General features: G+C 40.0%; 1 protein-coding gene across 1 annotated transcript in view; it reads left to right on the forward strand.

Moving 5' to 3' along the window:
* Positions 1-47: 47 nt before the first annotated feature.
* LOC131532842 (uncharacterized) overlaps positions 48-24,703 on the forward strand; it is a 36,066-nt gene continuing 11,410 nt past the window's right edge. Inside the window, exons 1-20 of the mRNA XM_058764624.1 lie at positions 48-268; positions 2,297-2,498; positions 3,182-3,312; positions 3,397-3,464; positions 3,638-3,831; positions 3,964-4,044; positions 5,947-6,175; positions 6,401-6,525; positions 6,606-6,718; positions 6,818-6,924; positions 7,357-7,493; positions 7,659-7,766; positions 7,873-7,980; positions 9,628-9,744; positions 19,199-19,397; positions 19,522-19,790; positions 20,417-20,553; positions 20,710-20,872; positions 22,304-22,503; positions 23,868-24,027. Of these exons, the coding sequence (XP_058620607.1) occupies positions 215-268; positions 2,297-2,498; positions 3,182-3,312; positions 3,397-3,464; positions 3,638-3,831; positions 3,964-4,044; positions 5,947-6,175; positions 6,401-6,525; positions 6,606-6,718; positions 6,818-6,924; positions 7,357-7,493; positions 7,659-7,766; positions 7,873-7,980; positions 9,628-9,744; positions 19,199-19,397; positions 19,522-19,790; positions 20,417-20,553; positions 20,710-20,872; positions 22,304-22,503; positions 23,868-24,027 (2,902 nt within the window). The 5' untranslated portion in view covers positions 48-214. The remainder of the gene's footprint in view (positions 269-2,296; positions 2,499-3,181; positions 3,313-3,396; positions 3,465-3,637; positions 3,832-3,963; positions 4,045-5,946; positions 6,176-6,400; positions 6,526-6,605; positions 6,719-6,817; positions 6,925-7,356; positions 7,494-7,658; positions 7,767-7,872; positions 7,981-9,627; positions 9,745-19,198; positions 19,398-19,521; positions 19,791-20,416; positions 20,554-20,709; positions 20,873-22,303; positions 22,504-23,867; positions 24,028-24,703) is intronic.

Below are 24,703 nucleotides of genomic sequence, written 5' to 3' on the forward strand. Positions count from 1 at the left end.
TAAGTGAACACAAGGCTCACTGTCTGCACACCTGCCTGGATACAGTTACACTGTTAGGTGGAAACGAAACGCCTCGTGTCGTTTGGCTTCATTCCGCTGCTCGCGTTCACGTTGAGAGTGTAGACAGGTATTTTAGACAGGCAAAACTGTTTTAACAATGCCGTATTGGATCCGAGCATTTAAGATTGCCGGTCCAAATGCATGACTGTACGCCATGGAGCGCGCGCAGGGGAGCGAGGATGATGCGGCCCAAGAAGACGCTACAAGTGTGAGTAATTCATGCTGCTAGACCCCTTAAATATCTCTATGATAACCATAGTTTCCGACAAAATAAAACACTTTAGTTATTGTTGTTACTGCGAAGTCGCAATATAAAATAGTGTGGGATTTCCTTCAAATAAAGAATAGTATAAATGCATTGTATCGTGTTTTTTGATTGCACATTGATTTTTAAAATATTTTAATTATAGAAACTGTAACTACGTTATTTTGTCGTAAACTGCAGTCACCACTGACGTTTCTGTGAGGGGTGAAGCATTTTGATCTCTGCTGAAATTATGAATTTAGAGGCGGCTATGAAGTAGGCTTGACTTTTGTTAGATAGTAAGACTTGAAAACTTTAATTTGATCCTTAGATTACATAATTGCATAAAAGTTATTTTATCTAACGTTATCACCATCTCATATCATTATAATATGTTTTTTTATCTTCCCTGGATGAATTGCAGTGTGTATAATGTTCTCTCAAGGCGAAAGCTAGGGACCGTCTGTGAAGTGGGTTCTGACTAAGACAAAAATGTTCAATGTCTCTGTCATTGAAAGTGTACACAAATAATTTACACAAAGGAAAACACAAAAATGCATGAAACAGAAATATCTCTCTCTCTCTGTGTGTGTGTGTGTGTGTGTGTGTGCGCATCTATACATTGCTCTTCTTAATTGTGACAGAGCCATTACACGTTTTTTACACATTCACGTTTTTCTACCTTTATCGTTTATACTTCGTAGACGGTCCCTATGTAACTTAACAATTTTATGTTTCGACTAAATTTTGAGGGGGCGAACATGACATTTACTTGATGTCAAATAAAACAGAATTCGCGGTTGTCTGAAAAAATTAAGTCTTGGAAAGGATGCTATCTCGTTGTAAATTAAATACAGCGAACGAGATGGGATGACATAGTGTAAATAATGCATGACTGGACGCAACACTCATGGTGATGGTCGCAAAACACAAGTGACCCGACCAGTGCAGACTGTAGACTCGTGTCCTTTGGTTTCACTCTAATTTACCCTTCAGAAATGTTTATGTCTAATGAAATTTACTTCAAAAGTGATATCCAGTAAATCAGTTGGTATTTATCGGAGTTATTAATTAGTGTAACTTGCAAGATTCTTCAGAAAATACCCTGTGATACCATGCTAAATATATATATATATATATATATATATATATATATATATATATATATGACAGTATCACACTCTTTTGTAAGTTGTTGTGTATGAGATAATTTGATTGTATTTAAAAAAAAAAATTTTTTTTTAAAAGTTCATGTTGACACCGTGACCCCATGAAATAAAAACATAGTCGTCAACATTTGAAGTGGATCAAAAAAGTTCATCAAAGTTGTCCTATGACAATAATGCATTTTGGATTTAGGTTTTAGGACAAGTTTGATGAAAGGTTATGATCCACTTTGAATGTTGACTAGTTTAGACATAAAATATATGTTCATATTATATTCTAGAAAACCCTGGTCTAAATGCATCTGTCAGGCTGGATAAATAAAGATTGCAGTAATTTGTTGTATAATTTATTGTGAGGGAAATGACTGAGGCAGTTGCCCATTAGGTCATCGTGAGCTCAAAGTGCGGTGGATTTTGTAACCCAGTTGGATCTCTCTCAGAATTGCTGAGTGACTTTACCATGTAACTCTAACCGCTCATTGCAATAATATCTGTTTGGCCACAACACACACCTTAAATCCAAAACCGAAGCCACTGATTTCCCACTTATTTTTCTTTTGAACCCTTACAAATACATGGATATAGATGTCTTACTCAAGAAAAGTGAAAGACATTGAGTCCTGAAATGACAACAGTGCTTTTGTTGCATGTTTGATATCTTTATGACTCTTGCGTTGTGTAATAAAATGATCAGAACGTTATGACAGTACTCCTGCAAATCACCATAATCCAGGTCATCACACTGTCGATTCTCTATTAACAGCAGATGGCTTTTTTGTGCAAGTGTTACATCAGATCAGAATGTGATACATACCTGTGGTTTCAGGTAGCTGATGTGTCCGTGGAAGTGGCTACGGTGGACGCAACTCTTAATAAACTATGCAGAAGATACAACAGACGCAGAAGAAGAGCAAAAAAGATAAAGAAGAAAAACCCAATATTGGAGCTACAGAATCTGGCCATCCTCATCACAGTGGTGGTGTTTGTCATTGTGGTGATAATGTGGTCACTTCTGTGGGTTTTTATATGTAAGCTAAACACAAACACGAATATGCTGTTCATACCCATGTGAAAAAGAAGTGTGCTTAATTGTACTGAATATGCACTTGTAGTGTGCTTCAAATCTTGACAGTTTGTATTTTAAAATAAACTACTTGATAATATCATATTTAAGAAATAAAAGGCCACTTAAGTGTTCTTAAAGAAACTTTCATGACTGTTTCTTAATACACTTAAGTACACTTTTTAAAAAGTGTGCTTTGTAATGATGTCAAAATAAGGGTTTTAATCATATGTCATGCATTAAATAACTACACTTATTTTAATGTTGACTTGATTATAACTTTAACTGTTCTTTATTATAAATGATTATAATAATATATATTATTACTGATAAGCATTTAAAGTTAATATATTTTAAATGTATTCATCATTACCATCCATCATTTTAAAATACATGACATACAAGTTTCAGTAGAAATAACATTAAATAATAACATATTTTAATTTAGCATTGCTTGTCAGTACATTTGTCTGATCATTTTTCAAACATACTGTATTTAATTTGGTTTAAGGGTCCAAAAAATTAGCACTTATTCTTTTAAAGTATTGTTTTTCGTGTAATAAGCACTCTTTTTAAAAGTGTATTTTCACAAGGGTATACAAAGTTATGTCCACAGTTTAACTGAAATGTGCACTCTGTGTTTTGTAGTCCGGAGAGAGAGCAACAGTGGTGTGTATTTTGCTGGTATGTTCCGTGTTGCCAACGTTGAGTTTATACCAGAGTACCGGCATGCTGACTCCAGTGAGTTTGTGTCCATGGCAAACCGCATTCAGCATGTGGTAAGTGACAGCATAAATATGTCATAAGAATAAAAGGCCTTAAAAACCATTAAAACCCTCTCCGTAATATTTTAATCCAATAAGATAACCAGCGTATACCGAACATCATCAGTGTCCAGACTCTACAAACAAACCGTCATCTCTGATCTGAGGTACAGTCACTCCAGTATTACTCTGCTAGGAAGATTTAGAAGACCATTGAAAGTCTGCACTACTTCATTTTTCATTTGGAAGTTCACATTTAAAGTCAACATGAAGTCACTATTTATTTTCATTAATAATATTTCAGTAAATAATACTTGAGATCTCACACTGTCGTCTTCAGTAATAACAATCAAGGTGGTGTACTGGTGCATTTCTGGATGATCTTCGTGGTGCCGTATCTGAAGACTCCATCAGTGTGTGAGGACTGTGTGAGTGCCATCCTCAAAGACTCTGTGCACATGAGTCTGAAGAACAGGTCTTCAGTGGGCTTCCTGCAGGGCCTTCCTGTGGACATCGACTCCATTCTTGTTAATGGTAATCTCTGCCACTATTAACCTACTTTAAATGTTACATTTTGTGCACATATTCCTTGTATGATTTTTTTGTGAATCAATTCAGTTTCAAAAACTATTTTAAGTTTCAATTCCTGTTTTCTTGTTTTCCCAGTTGCTTTACGCTCAGATTACACATCAACAGCTGTGGGTGAGTCAGTCAAAACTGATAAGCACATAAACATGACAAACCAAGGTTGTGCACAATTCAGAACTGCTTTTTAAATTCTAGTTTATTCACTTAAATTTGCATTTAAGGTAGCAGAAAGAATGCAAAATTGCAATTTGAATTTTAAAAATGTAACACACAACTGTTGAAAAGTTAGGAGTCGGTCAGTATATTTTTACAGTGGGGCAAAAAAGTATTTAGTCAGCCACCAATTGTGCAAGTTCTCCCACTTAAAAAGATGAAAGAGGCCTGTAATTTTCATCATAGGTATACCTCAACTATGAGAGACAAAATGAGAAAAAAAAATCCATAAAATCACATTGTAGGATTTTTAAAGAATTAATTGGTAAATTCCTCGGTAAAATAAGTATTTGGTCACCTACAAACAAGCAAGATTTCTGGCTCTCACAGACCTTTAACTTCTTCTTTAAGAGGCTCCTCTGTCCTCCACTCGTTACCTGTATTAATAGCATCTGTTTGAACTCTTTATCAGTATAAAAGACACCTGTCCACAACCTCAAACAGTCCAACTCCAAACTCCACCATGGCCAAGACCAAAGAGCTGTCAAAGGACACCAGAAACAAAATTATAGACCTGCACCAGGCTGGGAAGACTGAATCTGCAATAGGTAAGCAGCTTGGTGTGAAGAAATCAACTGTGGGAGCAATTATTAGAAAATGGAAGACATACAAGACCACTGATAATCTCCCTCGATCTGGGGCTCCACACAAGATCTCACCCCGTGGGGTCAAAATGATCACAAGAATTGTGAGCAAAAATCCCAGAACCACACGCGGGGACCTAGTGAATGACCTGCAGAGAGCTGGGACCAAAGTAACAAAGGCTACCATCAGTAACACACTGCGCTGCCAGGGACTCAAATCCTGCAGTGCCAGACGTGTCCCCCTGCTTAAGCCAGTACATGTCCGGGCCCGTCTGAAGTTTGCTAGAGAGCATTTGGATGATCCAGAAGAGGATTGGGAGAATGTCATATGGTCAGATGAAACCAAAATAGAACTTTTTGGTAAAAACTCAACTTGTCGTGTTTGGAGGAGAAAGAATGCTGAGTTGCATCCAAAGAACACCATACCTACTGTGAAGCATGGGGTGGAAACATCATGCTTTGGGGCTGTTTTTCTGCAAAGGGACCAGGACGACTGATCCGTAAACGAAAGAATGAATGGGGCCATGTATCGTGAGATTTTGAGTGAAAACCTCCTTCCATCAGCAAGGGCATTGAAGATGAAACGTGGCTGGGTCTTTCAGCATGACAATGATCCCAAACACACCGCCTGGCAACGAAGGAGTGGCTTCGTAAGAAGCATTTCAAGGTCCTGGAGTGGCCTAGCCAGTCTCCAGATCTCAACCCCATCGAAAATCTTTGGAGGGAGTTGAAAGTCCGTGTTGCCCAGCGACAGCCCCAAAACATTACTGCTCTAGAGGAGATCTGCATGGAGGAATGGGCCAAAATACCAGCAACAGTGTGTGAAAACCTTGTGAAGACTTACAGAAAACGTTTGACCTCTGTCATTGCCAACAAAGGGTATATAACAAAGTATTGAGATGAAATTTTGTTATTGACCAAATACTTATTTTCCACCATAATTTGCAAATAAATTCTTTAAAAATCCTACAATGTGATTTTCTGGATTTTTTTTTTTTTTCTCATTTTGTCTCTCATAGTTGAGGTATACCTATGATGAAAATTACAGGCCTCTCTCATCTTTTTAAGTGGGAGAACTTGCACAATTGGTGGCTGACTAAATACTTTTTTGCCCCACTGTATATATCATCAGTATAATTTTTGAAAGAAGCCTAAGTCTTGAAAGAAGACTTTTTGAATGTCTATTTTTATTAACAGAACCTTGTACTGTATTATTGCAATTCTGTGTATAATGGGTGCTGTTATCATTTCTCTGTGTGTCCAGGCTCTCAGTGTGTGGATAAGCTGTACGCAGGTGTTCCTGATGTGAGTATTCCCCTCAATGTGTTCTCCTCGTGGGGAGGCTTGAGCTGCTACATCAAACTGACAAGTACTCCAGGCTCTGTCGTCCGTCTCACTGTGAAGAGCTTTCGCATTGACCCTAGTGACTGCGTCTATGATGCCCTCACCATCTATGACTCTCTGCTTCCCATGAGAGGCATGGTTCTGTACAGGTAGAGTAGAATGCTTTATTATTATATGCCCATGGATATATAACTTTTAAGATTTTTTTTAGGATTTTAGGGGAAATCATTCCGTAACATCTACCCATTTTATGGTAGATGTTTTGCAACACATTCAAATGCTCCAGAACAGATTGTCAAGGGAAAAACTGGAAGACAAAGTAATTGACAAAAAACTGAGATGATCAGTTTAATTTTGATGTGTTCCTTTTGAAGGTTTTGTGAATCAGTGTCAGCCCCGATCTCATTGGTCTCCACCTCCAATGTCATGCTGCTCTCCTTCAGACTCACTCAAGGCAACAAGATCTTCCGAGGACTCTTCCAGGCTCTCATGGAAGAGCGTGAGTCCCTTAACTAAAGTATCCGTGTGTTTGTATGTCTGATTGTGATCCTGAGGCCCTTTCGTCTTTCCCACACACAGAGTGTGTGAATATGATAGCACTACCCTCTGGCCCAGGTGATGCTGGAGTGATAACCAGTCCATTCTACCCCAGTCTGTTGCCCCGTCAATGCTCCTGCACCTGGATGTTTCAGGTACTGCACCCAATCAAAAGCTTTTTTAATGTGTAGCAATATTATCCACAGCATCCATGTGACAAATGGGTGTTTTTTTGTCGGGTGTTTATGTGTCAGATGCCCAGTGGTGCTCTTGGTGTGGCTCTCAGGTTCCAGAACTACATGCTAAAACTAAAAGACTTGCAAAACTGTGAACACGGCTGGTGGAAAGTCAATGAAATAATGTAAGTGATATTTCAGAGTCAATTATCTTTTGATTTCTTTTGTTAAAGTACATTTCATTTGTGTACTAAGACCATATATTTTTTAGAATAGTTCACACCCCCGCCCCCCAAATAACTATTATCATTATTTACTCACCCATTTTACTTTTTTACTGTTCTGTGAAAGTAAAAATTAGGTCTTTTAAAGATCTCTTTTCCATACAACAATAGTTTACACTGACCAAACACCAAAAAAGACCCATAAAAATGTTCCATACAACCCAAATGTTTTGCCACAGAAGATCTGAAACAACATTATGGTGAGTAAATAGTGACAGATGTTACTTTTGGTGATCTGTTCCTTTAATGTTGATAGTAAGTCATATTTATCAGGTTATATACTGATTATAAATATTTTGAGCTGGTAAAGAAATAAATGCAACTGATTTACAGATACTGTGGAAATTACATTGACCATTCAACCATCTTCCGTATTCCTTCGCAAAACCCTGAAGTGGTTTTCCGCTGCAGCTCACGGAATGCCGACCAACCCTTCAGTGCCACTTACAGCAGCTACAACACCAGCCAGCGTAAGAACAATGCTGCTGAAATGGAGGAAATGCAAAACAATTTCAAAAGTCATTTCTCATTAGTAGTACATTCTCACTTACGAGCAAAGGAACAATATGTTATAAGTCACTAAAGTGACTCATGGCACCAAATGTTCTTACTCTGGTCTTGTTTTTTTTTTCAAGCATGTCCAGAGGGTCACTTCCTGTGCTCCACGGGTCTGTGCGTGGAGAAGTTCAGGTGCTGTGATGGACTGGATGACTGTCAGGATGAAAGCGATGAGATTTTTTGTTGTACGTTAACCACATAATCATGTAAACCCAGTAGTTCTACAATAGTAAAACTATCAAAATTTTGTCAATATTCATTATTTTATCATCAGTTATCTTTATCCAACAGCTAAACCTCCTAAAATCTGTGGAGGTTCGTCCCCTTTGCACCCATTATACATCTGTAATGGAGAGATGGACTGTTCCAGTGGTAAAGATGAGACCAACTGTACACAGGGTAATGTGAGAACTATTTAAAAATTCACACTTTGAGATGTGTTAATTGTACAGTCATGGCCAAAAATATTGGCACCCTTGGTAAATATGATCAAAGAAGGCTGTGAAAATTAATCTGCATTGTTAATCATTTTGATCTTTTATTAAAAAAATTCACAAAAATCTAACCTTTCATTAGATAATAAGAATTTAAAATGGGGGGAAATATCATTATGAAATAAATGTTTTTCTCTAAAACACATTGGCCACAATTAACGACACCCTTTTATTCAATACTTTTTGAAACCTCCATTTGCCAGTTTAACAGCTCTAAATTTTCTTCTATAATGGCTGATGAGTTTAGAGAACACCTGACAAGAGATCAGAGACCATTCCTTCATCCAGAATCACTCCGTTTAGATTCCCAGAGCCATGTTGGTGCTTCTTCTCTTCAGTTCACTCCACTCATTTTCTATAGGGTTCAGGTCAGAGGACTGGAATGGCCAGCAGAAGCTTGGTTTTGTGCTCCGTGACCCATTTTTATGTTGTTTTTGAGGATTGAGTTTGGATTATTGTACGGTTGGAAGATCCAAACATGGCCCATTATAAGATTTCTAACAGAGTCAGTCACTTATTGTTTTTTGGTATTTGATAGAATCCATGATGCCCAGGACCTCCAGCAGAAATATAGGCCCACAACATCAAAAATACAGCAGTATATTTCATTGTACACATGGGGTACTTTTTATCCCTGTGTTCACCAAACCCATCTTGAGTGTATTCTGCTAAAAAGCTCATTTTTTAGTTTCATCTGACCACAGAAGCCAGTCCCATTTGAAGTTCCAGTCGTGTCTGATAACTGAATATGCTGGAGTTTGTTTTTAGATGAGTTAGGATAATTTTTCTTGAAACCCTCCCAAACAACATGTGGTGATGTAGGTGCTGTTTGACAATTTTTTTAAAAGGTTTTCTGACCCCGAGACTCAACTATTTTCTGCAATTCTCCAGCTGTGGTCCTTGGAGAGTCTTTAGCCACTCAAACTCTCCTTCTCACTGTGCATTAGGATGATTATAGACACACGTCCTCTTCCAGGCAGTTTTGTAACATTTTATGTTGAATTCTTAATTATTGCCCTGATGGTGGAAATGGGAATTTTCATTGCTCTAGCTCTTTTCTTAAAGCCACTTCACTAATTTGTGAAGCTCAATTATCTTTTGTTGCACATCAGAAATATATTCTTTGGTTTTTCTCATTGTGATGGATGATTAAGGGAATTTGGGATTTTTTTCCCCCTCCTATTTATATTTCTGTGAAACAGGAAGCTATGGCTGGATAATTTCATATTCATAATCACCCTGGAGTGCTCAAAATTGTGAATATGAATGGGAATATACTTCAGAGATATTTTACTCATAAGAATTTCTAGGGGTGCCGATAATTGTGTCCAACGTGTATTTGAGAAAAACATTTATTTCATAATGATATTTCCCCCCATTTTAAATTCTTATCCAATGAAAGGTTAGATTTTTGTGAATTTTTTAAAATAAAATATCAAAAGGATTAACAATGCAGATTAATTTTCACAGCCGCCTTTGATCATATTTACCAAGGGTGTCGATATTTTTGGCCAAGACTCTATGTACAGTGATTAATGTGTTGGCTGTGCAGAGACTAGCTGTTCTGGAGTCAGTTACCAATGTGGCAATGGAGCCTGCATTCTTAAGAAAAATGCTAAATGTGACGGCTTACACGACTGCTACGACCGCAGTGACGAGAAGGACTGTGGTGAGTTTTACTGTGGTAACATCCATAAACATTGTGTTACTCATCAAATTGGTTTGTATACATATAAAGAGACAGAACAGATTTGTCATAGTTTAAACACCATTCATGCCTGTTTTAGGGTATTTTAGTCTCATTCTTGAATTCCACTATTATTAAAATCTCATTTGAACCAAATAACCAACTTCAAATCCATATGAGTTATCAATATGGAATCAATTTGATGTCAATGTATTGCCATCACAGATTTAAAAATAGTCAAAATTAATTATAAAACTGAAGACAAGAAAATGTACAATAAATGAAAAAAACAAAACCAAAAAAAACCACGCAAAATAATCTGAATTGCAATCAGAATTATGTTTTCTTTTCTACAATTATCTTGCTTTCACTGGTATTTTTGCTTACACTTTTATTTTCTCCCTACTCACACTTCACTTGTGATTCCAAATACTGCAAAGAAAACCAAAGTGAGGGAGAAAATAAAAGTGCAAGTAAAAAATGTCAACAAGAGCAAAAAAACGAAATACACATGTCAGATTGATGCTAAATATCAAGGCAAATTCCACATCCTACAAAGACACTCCAAAAGTTCATTTACAGGGTTTCCGCGGGGTCTTAAAAAGTCTTACATTTAGTTGTATCAAATTTAAGGCCTTAAAAAGTCTTAAATTGTACAAGAAATTCTTAATTATGATTTCAAGAGGTCTTAAATTTGGAGACGGAAAGACCAGAATTGCTATATGGTTGAATGTGACGATTAAACTTCAAAAGGCTATGATTTCATTAAATAAACATGAGCGCTGTATAAGTTCAAAGTCCGATGCTGTGCTGCTTTGTGTAGGCTACTGCCCTATGGGATCAGATTCCCGTCTAAAGTATTGCAGTCACAGATTAAAAAAATAGCGTGAAAAGAAAATTTAAAAACGCAAGTAAAAATATATTGATTAAATTAGATTAGATATAAAAATGAAAGCAAATTTTTCAGAATAGCAAACAATGGCCACGGATCGAAAAATAATATGCGTAAATCAAAAAATTATTAACGCATTTTTAAAAATAATAAGCATGAATCAAAACTTTAAACACATTTAAAATCATATTGCACAAAATTGAAATATTAATGCACACAATCATGTTTTCCTTGGTTATTTTTCTGCTCTCAGACATTTTCTGCTCACATTTTTATTTTTTATATGCTTATGCTGTTTTCCCCTTAGCTCTTGTTTCCACGTTTCCTCTCGAGCTTTCACGAGGCATCACGGAGAAATTCTCCGTTATGGGAACTCCTTCCCTTCCAACCTTTCCTGAAGTCCTATTGGCTCACGCCAGTCCAAATGATTGGCCAATTGTCGTGAAGTATGCAAATCGCATGCAAATACTGACAAGCTGAGAGGCAACTTTGCTGAACAACCTAGATTATGGCTTATAACTATTACAGCTCACAGTTGAGGTTCGCTCATCAGAGTGAGGTGCCTGTAGGGCCGCTTCTCTGCAGTGTTCAGGTGAGTATGACATTTTTCTTCAGATGAGTCCGTCTGCCCTCAATCAGTGGTGGACCTTAAGGACTCTGGTGATGAGCTCATGCCGACTAAATGTCCGCATTCCTCTCACCCATCGAACCTGCAGGACAGGACATCAGCCCGGCTTCTCACGTCCCCCTTCCATGGCGGACGGAGAGCCGAGTGCAGATACCGGAGCTAAGGGTGCCCATGTCGCCGCAGAAGTTCAAAAACGCAGCGGCCCACTGTCTAAGCATGCAGCCCCCGCCTCAGAGCAGTGTTCTGCTGTGTGCAATGCACAATTGCTTGGCTCCTCACTCATTCACACGATACCAGCCCCTCATCAGCGGCTGCCGTGTTTGGAAGACACTGGTCTCTTATTCACACGGTACCAGCCCCACATCTCACTCATTCAAGGCAATATGGAGCCCCCGCTTCAGTGTGGTGACCTGCTATAAAGCGCTTCAGTCGCTCACCCACTCACTAGCAGTAAAGCGGCCCCCGCCTCAGAGCGGCAGTGAGTCACATTATGCCGCGGCGTGCGAAGGCGAGAAGTCACTTGATGCCTCTGCGCAGAAAAGCGCGCAAACGCGAGGAGTCAACCTGATGCCCCGGCACGCATCCTATCAGCCTTCCAGATTTCGCTGGACTATTACGTCAGTTGTTCACGCCCCTACGAAGTGGTGTTCAACTAGGTCGTATAGCATAGTCACAGTCTGTAGTGACAAGTGCAGATGCTACTGCAGCTCTGCACAGGGATCGGGCGCCGCTTGCTCATCGCAGTGCAGGGACGCCAGGCCCGCGAGTGCTGCTGCCCCTCGCCAGGAGCTGGATGTGCGGGGAAAAGTGTAAAGAGACCCGGGAAGAGGTGCCACGGCCAGCGGGGGAGCCCGCAAGCGGTCTCAAATTGTTCAAATTGGTGTGGTAGTGTATGTTCCTTAAAATGCATACATTTGCGCAAAAGAGCTCTTTCCTCCTCACTCAGTCAATACAGCACTGCTCGCCCCGCCTCAGAGTGGTACTGAGCCGCTGCCCACACGGGTTATAGCCACGCAGCACTCGCCAGCGCATCCAACGACCAAGCCGCTATGTCAGTTCCTGAGCACGTGGAAAACTATTCCGAGAATCTCACGCTAGATACTCGGTGTGATAGAGCGTGGGTACGCCATTCAATTCAGACGCAGACCACCCCGTTTCAACGGCGTGGCACAGTCTCTAACATTTCCTCGAAATGCACTGGTCCTGAGACGAGAGCTGTGCAACCTGTTCGAAAAAGGAGCGATAGAACTTGTTCCGGTGAGCGAGCTGGAGAGCGGCTTTTTCAGCCGCTATTTTGTGGTGCCCAAAAGAGATGGAGGACTCCACCCGATTCTAGATCTCAGGCCCATCAAAAGAGCGCTCTGCAAACGTCCGTTCAGGATGATATCGCTAGAACAGATCCTGGCGCAAATTCGCCCCAGGGACTGGTTGTGTCCGTGGAATTAAAGGGCGCGTACGTTCACATTCAGATAGCACCGCATCACAGACGCTTTCACAGACGCGGATGAGGTTTGTTCTCGAGGGCACAGTGTACCAGTACCCTGTTCTTCTGTTTGGCCTGGCTTTGACCCCGCGCACTTTCTCGAAGTGCATGGACGCAGCTCTCTCCCCCCCTCAGAGCGGGATAAGCGTTCCCAATCATTTGGATGACTGGCCGATCTTAGCTCAGTCACGGGACACGCCAGCCATTTAGACAAACTGCTTCGTCACTTGGAATTCTTGAGGCTATGTGTGGATATGTGTAAGAGCATTCTTGCCCCGAGTCAGTCTATAACGTATCTGGGAGTGTGCTTCGACTAAAAGCGGTGGAGATGCGCGCTCGCCTCTCTCGGGAGCTGGACTTCGGGCTGTTTGTGCATCGCGGTCTTCTGCAGCTGCATCGAAGCTCTGAGGCTGAGGCGCAAAGATCCCCTGGGCTTGGTGACATCACGTGTCGTGGTCACGACGGACGCATCGACTCGAGGCCGGGAGCAGTGTGCGAGGGCATGCCGGCTTCAGGGCTGTGGTCAGAACCTCAGAGCCGGTGGCACATAAACCGCTTGGAGCTGGAAGCAGTGCTCTTAGCTCTAAAGGATTTTCGGCCGCAGCTGGAACAACGGCATGTACTGATTCGCACCCCCCTAAAGGGGGACGCGCTGACATCGCACTGACCAGCAGCCTGGCTGTATGCGTTTCCTCCAATCAGTATATTGCCACTGGTGTTATGCAAGATCAGGGAGGAGGGGGCTTCGGTGATACTCATCGCCCTGAACTGGCCGAACCATCCTTGGTTTCTGGACCTGACAGAGCTGCTGGTGGCGCCGCCCTGGCCGATCACCGTTAGGAAGGATCTGCTATCTCAGGTGAGCGGCTCGGTCTGGCACCGGAACCCGGAGTTGTGGAGCCTTCATGTGGCTGCTTCGGGGATATCAGAGGAGCTGAGCGCCCTGCATTCTCGTGTGCTTGACTCGCTCTCGGAGGCGCGGGCACCCTCTACGAGGCGTTTGTATGCCCTGAAATGGGGAGTGTTTGTGAAATGGTACCATGATGTTAATATCGACCCGGCTGCTTGCTCCGTGTCAGATGTTCTGTGTTTTCTACAGTACAGGCTGGATAGTGGATCTCTACCGTCAACACTGAAAGTTTATGTGGCCGCGATTGCCTCGTTTCGTTCCCCGCTGGGTGGGCAATCGATCGGTAGGCACACGCTGGTGGTGAGTTTTCTTAAGGGAGAGAGGAGATTGTATCTCCCACGCCCGCCTTCAGTCCCGCCCTGGGACCTAGAGGTGGTCCTAAGAGCTCTTTCACAGCTACCACTCGAGCCTGGATATATGCTTTGCAGCCGGCTGGTCTTCTCAGAATACCTTCGCCAGGTTTTACAAGCTGGACGTTCAATCCTTAGCCTCCTAAGTGCTGTCGGTGAGTGACTGATTCACGTTTATGCTACCTCTACCTCATGTGAGTTTGCTGCCTCGCACAGTAATTAACCTGCGCAGCCCTTTATGCTATTGCTGTTGTTGTCTGCCCTGTACTCAGTGCAGCTCCAGTTATTCAATTCGATTGGTGTACCATCATCATGTTATGTGTTTTCTGCTGCTTAACAGTTATCTCTATGCAGGCCCTCACAATGCTGTGTTTTGCTTCTGCCCTGTTTCTAAGCGCAGCATACGTTATTACTGACGAGATATGCAAATTTCATATACTTGGGCTTTAGATGCTCATTGGCTTATCTCCACCTATCAGCTGCGAGCCCGCCTTCAAGCATCGCTATTGGTGGGAATTGTGTGTGTGTTCTATCTTGGCTGAGTGGGTAACTTGTACAGGCTGCTCGTAGCCTCTCTCATGGCGGGACTGAATATCGTTCCCATAACGGAGAATTTCTCTGTGATGTCTCATGAAAGCTCGAGAGGGAACGTCTCCGGTTACTATCGTAATCTTGGTTCCCTGAGAGCGAGAACGAGACATCACGGAGGTCGCCATGTTCGCTGCTCAACCAGCTAAGTGGCGTTCAGTATCCGATTCTGGCAGACACATATAATGGTGTCCTGTATGGAAAGATGTTTCCCAGCTGACAGTTACCCATTTTCACCTGTACCAGTGAACGCTGAGCATCAGCAGCTAATGATGCGCATTGGACTGACGTCAACGCCCCTCTTCGACTGATTGGCTGAGGAGGAGCTGTCAATCAAGAACTAGTGGACCAATGATGACGCTTAAACCCGCCCTGACTTACATGAAACTCTGTAAACCTGGCTCACACTACAGGATTTTTAGCCCGATTCAGCCCCGATTTCCACCTCCCAAGAATCGGAGGAAAAATCTTGTCGAGCACCTCGATCGGTCCCGATGTTCAGCGTGGATTATCTGGTAATGTGAGGCATTCACCGATAGAACTTTCCACCTCCCGATCTTCTAGCACACAAATCGGGGCCGCCCCGATCATATCAAACATGTTTGATATTTAGGATTTAAATCGGGATGATGAGCCTATATGAATACGTCAGCACTTTCATAACAGCCAATGCACGACCGCAAAACAGCTGCTGTACGAAGAAACTGCTTCTTGAAGTTTTGTAGTAACAGATTGTCTGTATAATATGTATCACAACCGATAAGGAGAAGGAGAAGCACTGGGGTGAAATCGCCTCAGTTTCGAACATACCGGGTGAGTGAAAGCTGCTAGCAGGCTAGCTAACATATGTAAACATTGCTGAAGAGCTGCTGCGTGAGATCACGTGAGGCACTCCTTCTGGCATGATAATCATAATAATATCTTGTAGTGTGTGATGCGCCACGAATTTCAAATCTTGTAGTGTGTGCATGTTTAAGATTTGAGGGAAGATAATCTGCAGAGATTCTCCTTATGTGTGTGCTGCAACCAGATTTCATAATCGGTTAGGATTTTAAAACTCCTGTAGTGTGTGCCCGGTTTAACCGCTACATTTAGAAAAGCAAGCACAGAACGTGGAAACAAGAGCGAAGGGGAAAACAGCATAAGCATACAAAAAATAAAAATATGAGCAGAAAAAACTAAGAAATATAACCAAGGAAAACATGATTTTGTGCGCAAGTCAGATCATTTTGCATAAATATTTCAATTTTGTGCAATATGATTTTAAATGTGTTGAAAGTTTTGATTCATGCTTATTATTTTTAAAAATGCGTTATAAATTTTTTGATGTAGCCAACGCTTATTATTTTTCGATCCTTGACCATTGTTCGCTATTCTGAACAATTTGATTTCATTTTTAAATCTTGTGCAATATAATTACTTGCGTTTTTAAATTTTATTTTCACGCTTATTTTTTAATCCGTGACTGCAATACTTTAGACGGGAATCTGATCCCAGATACTGCCACTACCGGGAAAACTGTTATATTTCTGCCAAATGCGACGCCTGCAGTCAGAGAATGAATCAGTTAACATAGGTTAAACTAGTGCAAGTATGAGTGCCTTCTTTCACTGCACGATTCAGTCTATTAAAATGCATTTAGAATGATCACATAATTTAAGATATGTGGGCAGTTAATATCACACGAAGAGTGCCGTTTTTTTCTCTCCAAATGTCAGCATGATTACAAATGTGATATTGATTTTATGCAACAGTTCAATAAACAAGTAGTTAAAGGTGTTGTATGTAGGAATTTGACTCTACTAAAGCATAAAAATATCATAATATGTTTGCAGATATTTAAGAAACATGCTAAGTTAACATACTTGTTTATCTGAAAAACAATGCTACAGTCAGTTATTCTCCGTTGAAAATGTGCATTCCGGCCCGGAATGTCTTGTGTTTGTTATGGTTTGTGAAACCCGCCCACTGCCAGTTTACCCAATTGTATTTCGGCACCGCGGGTTGCCAGTTGGTGGAAAACACAGTGTATTTAATTGTATTCATCCTTATGTGCGCTCGTTCCTGTTGGTGTCGTTAATCTGGCAACCTGCGTGTGTGTCAAGTCTGAGGAGGAGGGGCCGGGTGGAAAAAAATGTCTCCAATATTTTGAATTTGGACTGCAATACCTAGTTCAACCGCTGGGTGTCAATCCTACATACAGCACCTTTAATGTTAAGAGACTTACGTTTTAGACACCATATTTCCTGCTTTTGCTCTATTTCTCCCAACAAAAATCATTCCAAACACAGTCGCAGCACAGTTTTGCGTATCTGAGCAACATGCGGTGTTTCGTTCCTGAATGAATCAACTGTTTAAATGATTCGGTTCAATCGCAATGGCTCACTTATTAACAGTGACTTGCTGTCACCTACTGGCGGTTTTAATTTCACATTTAAAGTATTTTCATCTTTTAAAATAATTTCAAACATCAGTTTTCAACGTTTTATGTTTCAAATATCAAAACATTTATGCATTTTGTAACTGCAGGTTAGCATTCTATGTCCTTCTGAGCTGCATTAAAGAGTGTGTAAATTTTTTTACAGTCTATGGTAAATACATCTAAATGCCACTTCAGATGCATTGCAAAGATACATTTTGTTGATACTGATTTCATTTGCTTGGTAACAGCCCAAATGCAAGAATTTGACTCAAAAGATGATGCACACTTTTAGAAAAAATGTCCATAAAACTTATAATAATTTCTATCACTGCTGTGTGAACTGACCACACAGAATATGAAGAATATCAAAAAAATTCAGAAGTCAGCTGTCCGCGGTAATCTTTAAGATACCAGCACAATAACACATTCAGCAAAATATTGTCTAATTATCATTATTGATAAAATCCCAGAAAATATCAAGATATCATTTTTTTGTCAATATCGCACACCCCTAATTCATGTTATTTAATCTGTATAATAATTTATTGCTAATAATTGTTTAAATCAATATAATAATTAATACTTTTGACATCCATTTTCTTAAAAATATTTATCATTTTATAAAACTTTTTGTTTTGTGAAAACTTGTTGTATCTGAATTGTAAATTATGCTTTTTACAGTCATTTTACAGTTTAATATGGTACTATAGACATTGTCCTACCCCACTAATTTTATTTGTGCAGGTCTTAAAAAGTCTTAAATTTGAGCTTAAAAATCCTGCAGAAACCCTGATTTAGGACCACCAATTTTTAGGAATGACTGGCTAGCCATTCAACCGAAAATATCCCTCATGTTCCCATGATGATATCGCTGCTATTATTATGAACTATTGACCTTTTTGCAATGGTTGACTTGAAATTGTGTTTGGTAATTGGTGTGTGTGTGTGTGTTGGAGTTGAATCAGAGGGTGATTACAGGAGTCAAGCTGAGCTTTGATCATGCTTCATTCTCTTCCTGAACGCTCTCTGATTTTAATGGCTTTAGCTCATCAAATGCACCTGTCATGACTGAGCAGTTTATGCACATACAAACATGCACTTCTGGACAAAAGTTTGGAATAATTCTTGGTGCAAATAGCCTCATGGTTAGCAAGTTGACATATAGCACCATTGCAATTCGGGTGTCCTGAGTTCGAGTGCCGGCTCGCGGTTTTTTTAACGCTTTTTTTTTTTTATTTGCGCCATTATTTAACACCCCCAAAAAGCATTGTCTTAAACTATTTTACGCTTGAAATGGCTGCAATTATTGTTGCTAGGAGGAGGCACCGCAGAGAACAGAGAGTGCGTTTTAGAAGGGAGAGGATTTTTTCCACATGTATTAATTTACTTTGAATGCCAGAAGAACACATTATCCGAACATATCGTTTGCCAAGCCATGTTATTTTTAATTTGCTTCAAGAAATAAAAGACGACTTGGAACCCTCAACTAGGAGTCACGCAATACCAGGTCTATCAAAACTTCTTGTAACCCTTCATTTTTTGGCCTCCGGTTCCTTTCAACATACTGTGGCTTTTTTATTTCTTTATTCTTTATTTGCGACTACGCTAATTTGCGCTGCGCTTGGTGTATTGCGTTGGTCGATATGTAAATGAGATGTTGCATCTGTGTTCTTTAATTTGCGCGTTGTTAGTAAATCACCCGAAGAAATTTCCACGCCCATTAGCATTGTTTTGGAATTGTGCGTTAATATGCGCTGTTTAGTAAAACTGGCCCATTATATATTATTACATTTTAAAATGTTATTTAAAACTATAATTTAAAATAACTATCCTAATATAAAATAATGCTGAGCATTATCAATTATCGATACTCAGTAATTAATAATGGTTCTTTTCAATGTTGAAAACAGTTGTTTTTGCTGCTTAATATTGTGAAAATTTTGATACTTTGTTTCAGAATTCTTTATTGAATAGCATAAAATCCTTTTTTTCTAAAAAATTAAAAATCATAATTATTTCAAACTTTTGAATAGTGGTTTGCACACATTTATCAGTCACACATTTTTACATCATTACATATCGTGCCATTTATTTTGGATGCTTGTACACTAATGCAAATTATATAATCTTCTTGTGTCTGATTTGTTTCCATATAATTTGTAGACTGTGGCAATCCCACCCCTGCAAAGCGTGTATCTGACAGCACCACTCCACAGCAGCGTATTGTGGGTGGAATCAATGCGGTGGAGGGGGAGTGGCCATGGCAGGTCAGCATGCATTTTTCTGGTCAGCTGTATTGCGGAGCATCAGTCCTCTCTGATGAGTGGCTCATTTCAGCAGCACACTGTTTCAGCAAAGAAAGGTGAGAAATGTTAGGTAGACCTACAGTATAAATCGCTGAATATCAAAGTTTAATACCTTTTTTGTTTGCAGCAATGAGCTGGTCTTAATGCAGTTTGAGCATGTGTGGTCTTTGACGCTTTCAGGTTGGCAGATCCACGTATGTGGATGGCTCATCTAGGCATGCTAAACCAGGGCAATGCCAAGCATGTGGCCGAGATCCGTCGATTTGTTGTGCATGAATACTACAATGCAAGAAATTTTGACTATGACATCGCCCTTGTGCAGTTGAAGAAGGCCTGGCCCAGAAGTCTGGAACAATATATCCAGCCTGTCTGCCTGCCGGCCCCTTCACAGACCTTCACTGAGGGACACCGCTGTTGGGTCACCGGCTGGGGCTACCGTTCTGAACAGGGTAAAGAGCTAAAAAACATTGACAAATGATGTAACCGTAACGTTTAAAGGTTTGGGGTCAGTAAGATTTTTTTTTTTTGATGTTTTTGAAAGAAGTCTCTCATGCTTACCAAGGCTGCATTTATCTGATCAAAAGTACAGTAATATTGTGAAATATTATTACAATTTTAAAAAGCTGTTTTCTGTTTTAATAATATTTTTAAAATGTAATTTAGTCCTGTGATGGAAAAGCCGAATTTTCAGCAGTTATTATTACTTAAGTCTTTTGTGTCACATGATCCTTCAGAAATTATTCTAATATGCTGATTTGTTGCTCAAGAAACTTACAATCAATGTTGTCATAACATGTTAATATTTTTTTTTCAGGAATCTTTGAGTATAAAGTTAAAAAGAACTGCATTTATTTGCATTTAGAATTTTTGTAAAACTCTAAATGACTTTACTCTCAGTTTTGATTTGTCCTTGCTGAATAAAAGTATTCATTTCTTTAAAAAAAAAATTTTAACGGTGCAAAAACTAGGAAAAAAAACAAAAGTCAGTTTCTCTTGTTTATATGTCTCTTAGTACGTGTTGTTTTTTTGACAATATAAGGCATATAAACAGCATTTTTCCCCTCTGTTTATACAGATAAGGTTCTACCCACTGTATTGCAGAAGGCAGAAGTTAGCATTATAAGCCAGAGTGAATGCAAGAGAAGCTATGGTGCTGTATCACCCCGCATGGTGTGTGCTGGCGTGCCCTCAGGAGAGCAGGATGCCTGCCGGGTGAGGGGAGATAACAACTGTTGGACTGGGTCCTGCTTTATGAACCGAACATAAGCTTAGTATCTAATTTCAGAGCATTATTAAAGGACTAGCCTTTCTCGTTGATGAAAGTGAGCTGTCTCTCTGGATTTTTACATTACCAATTTTTGATTCCAGGGAGACTCAGGCGGTCCTCTGTCCTGTCGAGCCCACTCGGGCAGCCGCTGGTTTCTGACGGGCATTGTGAGCTGGGGTTCCGGCTGTGGCAGACCCAACCTTCCCGGAGTTTACACCAGAGTGGCCAAGTTCATAGACTGGATCCAAATACATATTCAAAACTTATGAAATGCACAGCCAATAAATCCACCTAACAATGAATTATGTATTTCAAACACTCAAAACAAGCCAGTGTCATCTCAACTGTTCCACAGAAAATATGTGTTACTTAATGGTCTGTCAATCATGTAACACCATTATAATACATTTGTCTTGAATAAAACATTTCTTGTAGTTTTGTCCCCCAGAAATTACAAATAATTCCTGCCAAATAAAAAATAAGTTAACATTTATACTGTATAGTAGCCTATATACATATTAAACCTTTTTAAATTATTATATATTTTTAAAATGGCATATATTGACTGGTCATAGCTGGTTTTAGAGGTTTTTTATTTAATTTTTTAAGCTGGCCTTTTTGACCATCTTAGCCAGGCTGGGAGGCCAACTAACCAGCGATTTCAACTTAAACCAACTAAGACCAGCCGACCATCTTAGTTCCCAGCATGTTTAATATAATACTAATATAATAACTATTAAATAATATTAACATTTTCATTACACAAATTTCTGGAATACATAACCTACACCTAATTTTTTCCGGTAAATCCAGGCTTGGCCATACAAATGTAATGTGTCTGGCTTTGTCATTCCCTTAAAACAGTTGGTTTGCTGCTTGATTTCACAAACTACGGTGTCTTTCCATATTATTTTAATGTATTATCTTAATTATGAACACACTGGTTTGAGTGCAAACAGTTACAGTTTACAGCACTCCTTATTTTCCTACAGCTCCTATGAACCGGAAGTCTCGCACATTTCACAGAAAATCGCTTACTTCCGCTAATAAAAATTAGCCCATTAATGATTATATTATATTATATTATATTGTTTTTACAGTCTTGGTCTTGTTGCTAGAAAAGGTCCAATTGTCCTGTTCATTCATTCATCTATCAAATAAGATAACACTATTTGTTTATATCTGCACGAGCACACTGGCCATAATAATATACCTCAACACATACATTAAATACTCTCATAAGAAGGAAAATGTCCCAGTTTGGCTCAGGAATCGTAATCAACAGTGTGCAGCACACGGGGATATATTGAGTCCACTTTGCTCTCAGGCTGCACGCCTCGCTGGCTCGTAACGTGAGACACGGGGGAAACAACAGGGAAATATTTCATCCAAACCGACTCCTCTTAAACAAATATTTTAGCTATGCAATGATGTTTTTCATCCCCAGCAGACGGACCGCTGTAACGATGCATTCTTCTCCGCGATTAAATTAATGACGCTCTAATCATGTAACATCAGACTGCCCATTGTGGCCCATGGCACACGCACACCACGGGAGAAGTTTGCCCACAATTTCTGTCGCACGGATGGCTATGTGGATTGTACCTGCTCATAGTACTCCCTTTGTGCCGCGGTGCATGCTGGGTGCCGCGCAGCACCTGTTCACGGAGGGACACGGAGAGTGAATGCTCGCAGCGCCAGACCCGCTCAGGTCGGGTTTCTCCGGGATCGCACTACGTCCGCGGGCTGATTTCTCTGCCCGAGGTATTGTTCTGTATCGCTGCATCGGAGACATAAGAGAGCGGGCCATGAGGACTTTTCCCAAAAACAGAAGCTGCGAAGTTTACAGCGTCTCTGGTTTGGGAGCCTGCGCCCCCGCCGGTGCACCTGCACAGGTAAGAGACCCTCCATCAGCACCGCGCGCACAGACACAGCGACTAGAGCGAGTTCATCAGTCATGATGCTTCTGAGCACTTTTGGCGTCTTATTTTCATTACACTTGATTACAATGTATGTATACTTAGAAAATATTGTGTGAGGGAAACATTGTTCAAACGTACGTATCTGTTTTCAGTCTCAAACTTTGATATAGCTATTATTCCCGTTTTAAAGTACATTAATTTGTAGCATATAAATACAGGAATAGTAGCCTATTAATTAATGTATTTTAATTTATAGCTACGGGAAAAATATTATTTAGTAGGCTATGATTAAAATGAAATGAAAATAATGTATTTTTCGTTACCACCTCATTTTGCACATTTTAAGGACACATATCTTAAAGCAAATAGGAATAAATTTAGAAATACACAAATCATATCTGATTGTAAGTTAGTCACTCACCGTTGGTGCAAATGCAGGTCTATATTCTATATTATGCAAATCGTTGTGGGTGCAATACAAGTACAAGTTTATTAGTTAATTTTTTAACCCAAGCTTGCATGGATGTTACATATCAAATTAAACAAAAGAACATGCTGACTCGGATTACACATGAAATTCTACTTTTTCAGAATTGCCTTGTACTTTCAATGGACTTGTAACTTCTGTCACATGGTGGTAATATGCATTTATGGTTCCATGAAGAACATTTAACCATTTCTATTGACGCTTTCCATTCTTCAAAAGGTTCTTTATAGTGGACGTTTCCTTAGATTTTTACAATGTTCTTTACACCAAGAAAAAAAAGAAAACTGTTCACTGAAAAGTTCTATGGGGAACCAAAAATGGTTCTTCAATGGAATCGCTGTGAAAACCCCTTTTGGGGTCTTTATTTTTAAGAGTTTCCAGTTTCTAATTGGTTAAACTGACATGTTACAACTCACCCCGTGTTACAACACTCCCCACTCTCTCCTATACAAACTTACAAAAGGTATTTTAAGCTCATTTCAGCTGCGATAATGAATTTAAACCTTTTATTTGACCACCGGGTTGCCTGTGTCTAAACGTTGGTCTTGATAGTCTCATGAATGTGCTTGTCAAAGATGGAGTGCTGACACCGCTGAGAGGGGCCGTGGGAAAGCAGACCCTCAAATTACGCTTTGTGCGACTCCACAGGGGAATCCCACCAGGATATCCTAGTTCCGCGACCCCTTCCTCCTAATGAAAAGATGTTTAGAATGATGCGGCAGGAAGCCAATTAAATACGACACATAGAGTGTTGTAGGGTGACAAAAAGGTTGCAATAGTGATCACGACTAACAGTAGTATGCTGTCTCAACAAGTGATGTTAAGGCAAAGTTTCTTGATTTGTGTTTAGGAGAACTTTGTGACGAAACCCACCCAGACGTCAAGTCCATCTAGCAACGAGTCTGACATCAAGAGAGCGAATTGCAGGGCATGGAGTAAGTGGGCGCTGAGAGCCTCCCCCCTCCTCCCTCTCTCGGCTGCCATTGCACTGACTCTCCATTTCCTTGCATGTAAGTTAAGACCCTGTGCTGTAGAGGAATGCTGAGATTATGATCTGGTATGTTCCAGTATAGCTAGTCAAGCCTCTCATCCTTGGCCGTCCAAGGAGATTCTTCAAGGGGAGCTTGAAAATTTTCCCGTTTCGTAGGCTACACATATACACTGAGCTGCTAGATATGTTTTTAAATTCATATGATATATGTGATCCCCAAAATTACAGTGAAAACAGTTATATTGTTAATCATATTAAATTAAATGAACTGTTTTCTACTGTAATATATTTTAAAATGTAATTTATTCCTGTGATGGCAATGCTGAATTTTTAGCAGTCATTCTTCAGTCTTTACTTTAGCGTCACATGATCCTTCAGAAATCGTTCTAATTTGCTGATTTGGGTGGTTTCTTATCGTTATCAATGTTGAAAACAGTTGTGCTGCTTAAACCCTGGGGGTTGCTGCTTAAACATTTAGGGGGTAGTCGTGGCCTAATGGCAGGAATTGAAGGTGGGGTATTGCTATTGGTATTGGTCATGGTATTGAACCCCTAATTGCTCTGCCCACTGCTCCGGGGGTGTGTGCACTTGGATGGGTTAAATGCAGAGCACAATTTCGAGTATGGGTCACCATACTTGACAATACGTCACGACTAAAAAAAAAAAAGGGTTAATGAAAATTGTATATATAAAAT

The sequence above is a fragment of the Onychostoma macrolepis genome, chromosome 24 (assembly GCF_012432095.1).
Source record: "Onychostoma macrolepis isolate SWU-2019 chromosome 24, ASM1243209v1, whole genome shotgun sequence".
Taxonomy (NCBI): domain Eukaryota; kingdom Metazoa; phylum Chordata; class Actinopteri; order Cypriniformes; family Cyprinidae; genus Onychostoma; species Onychostoma macrolepis.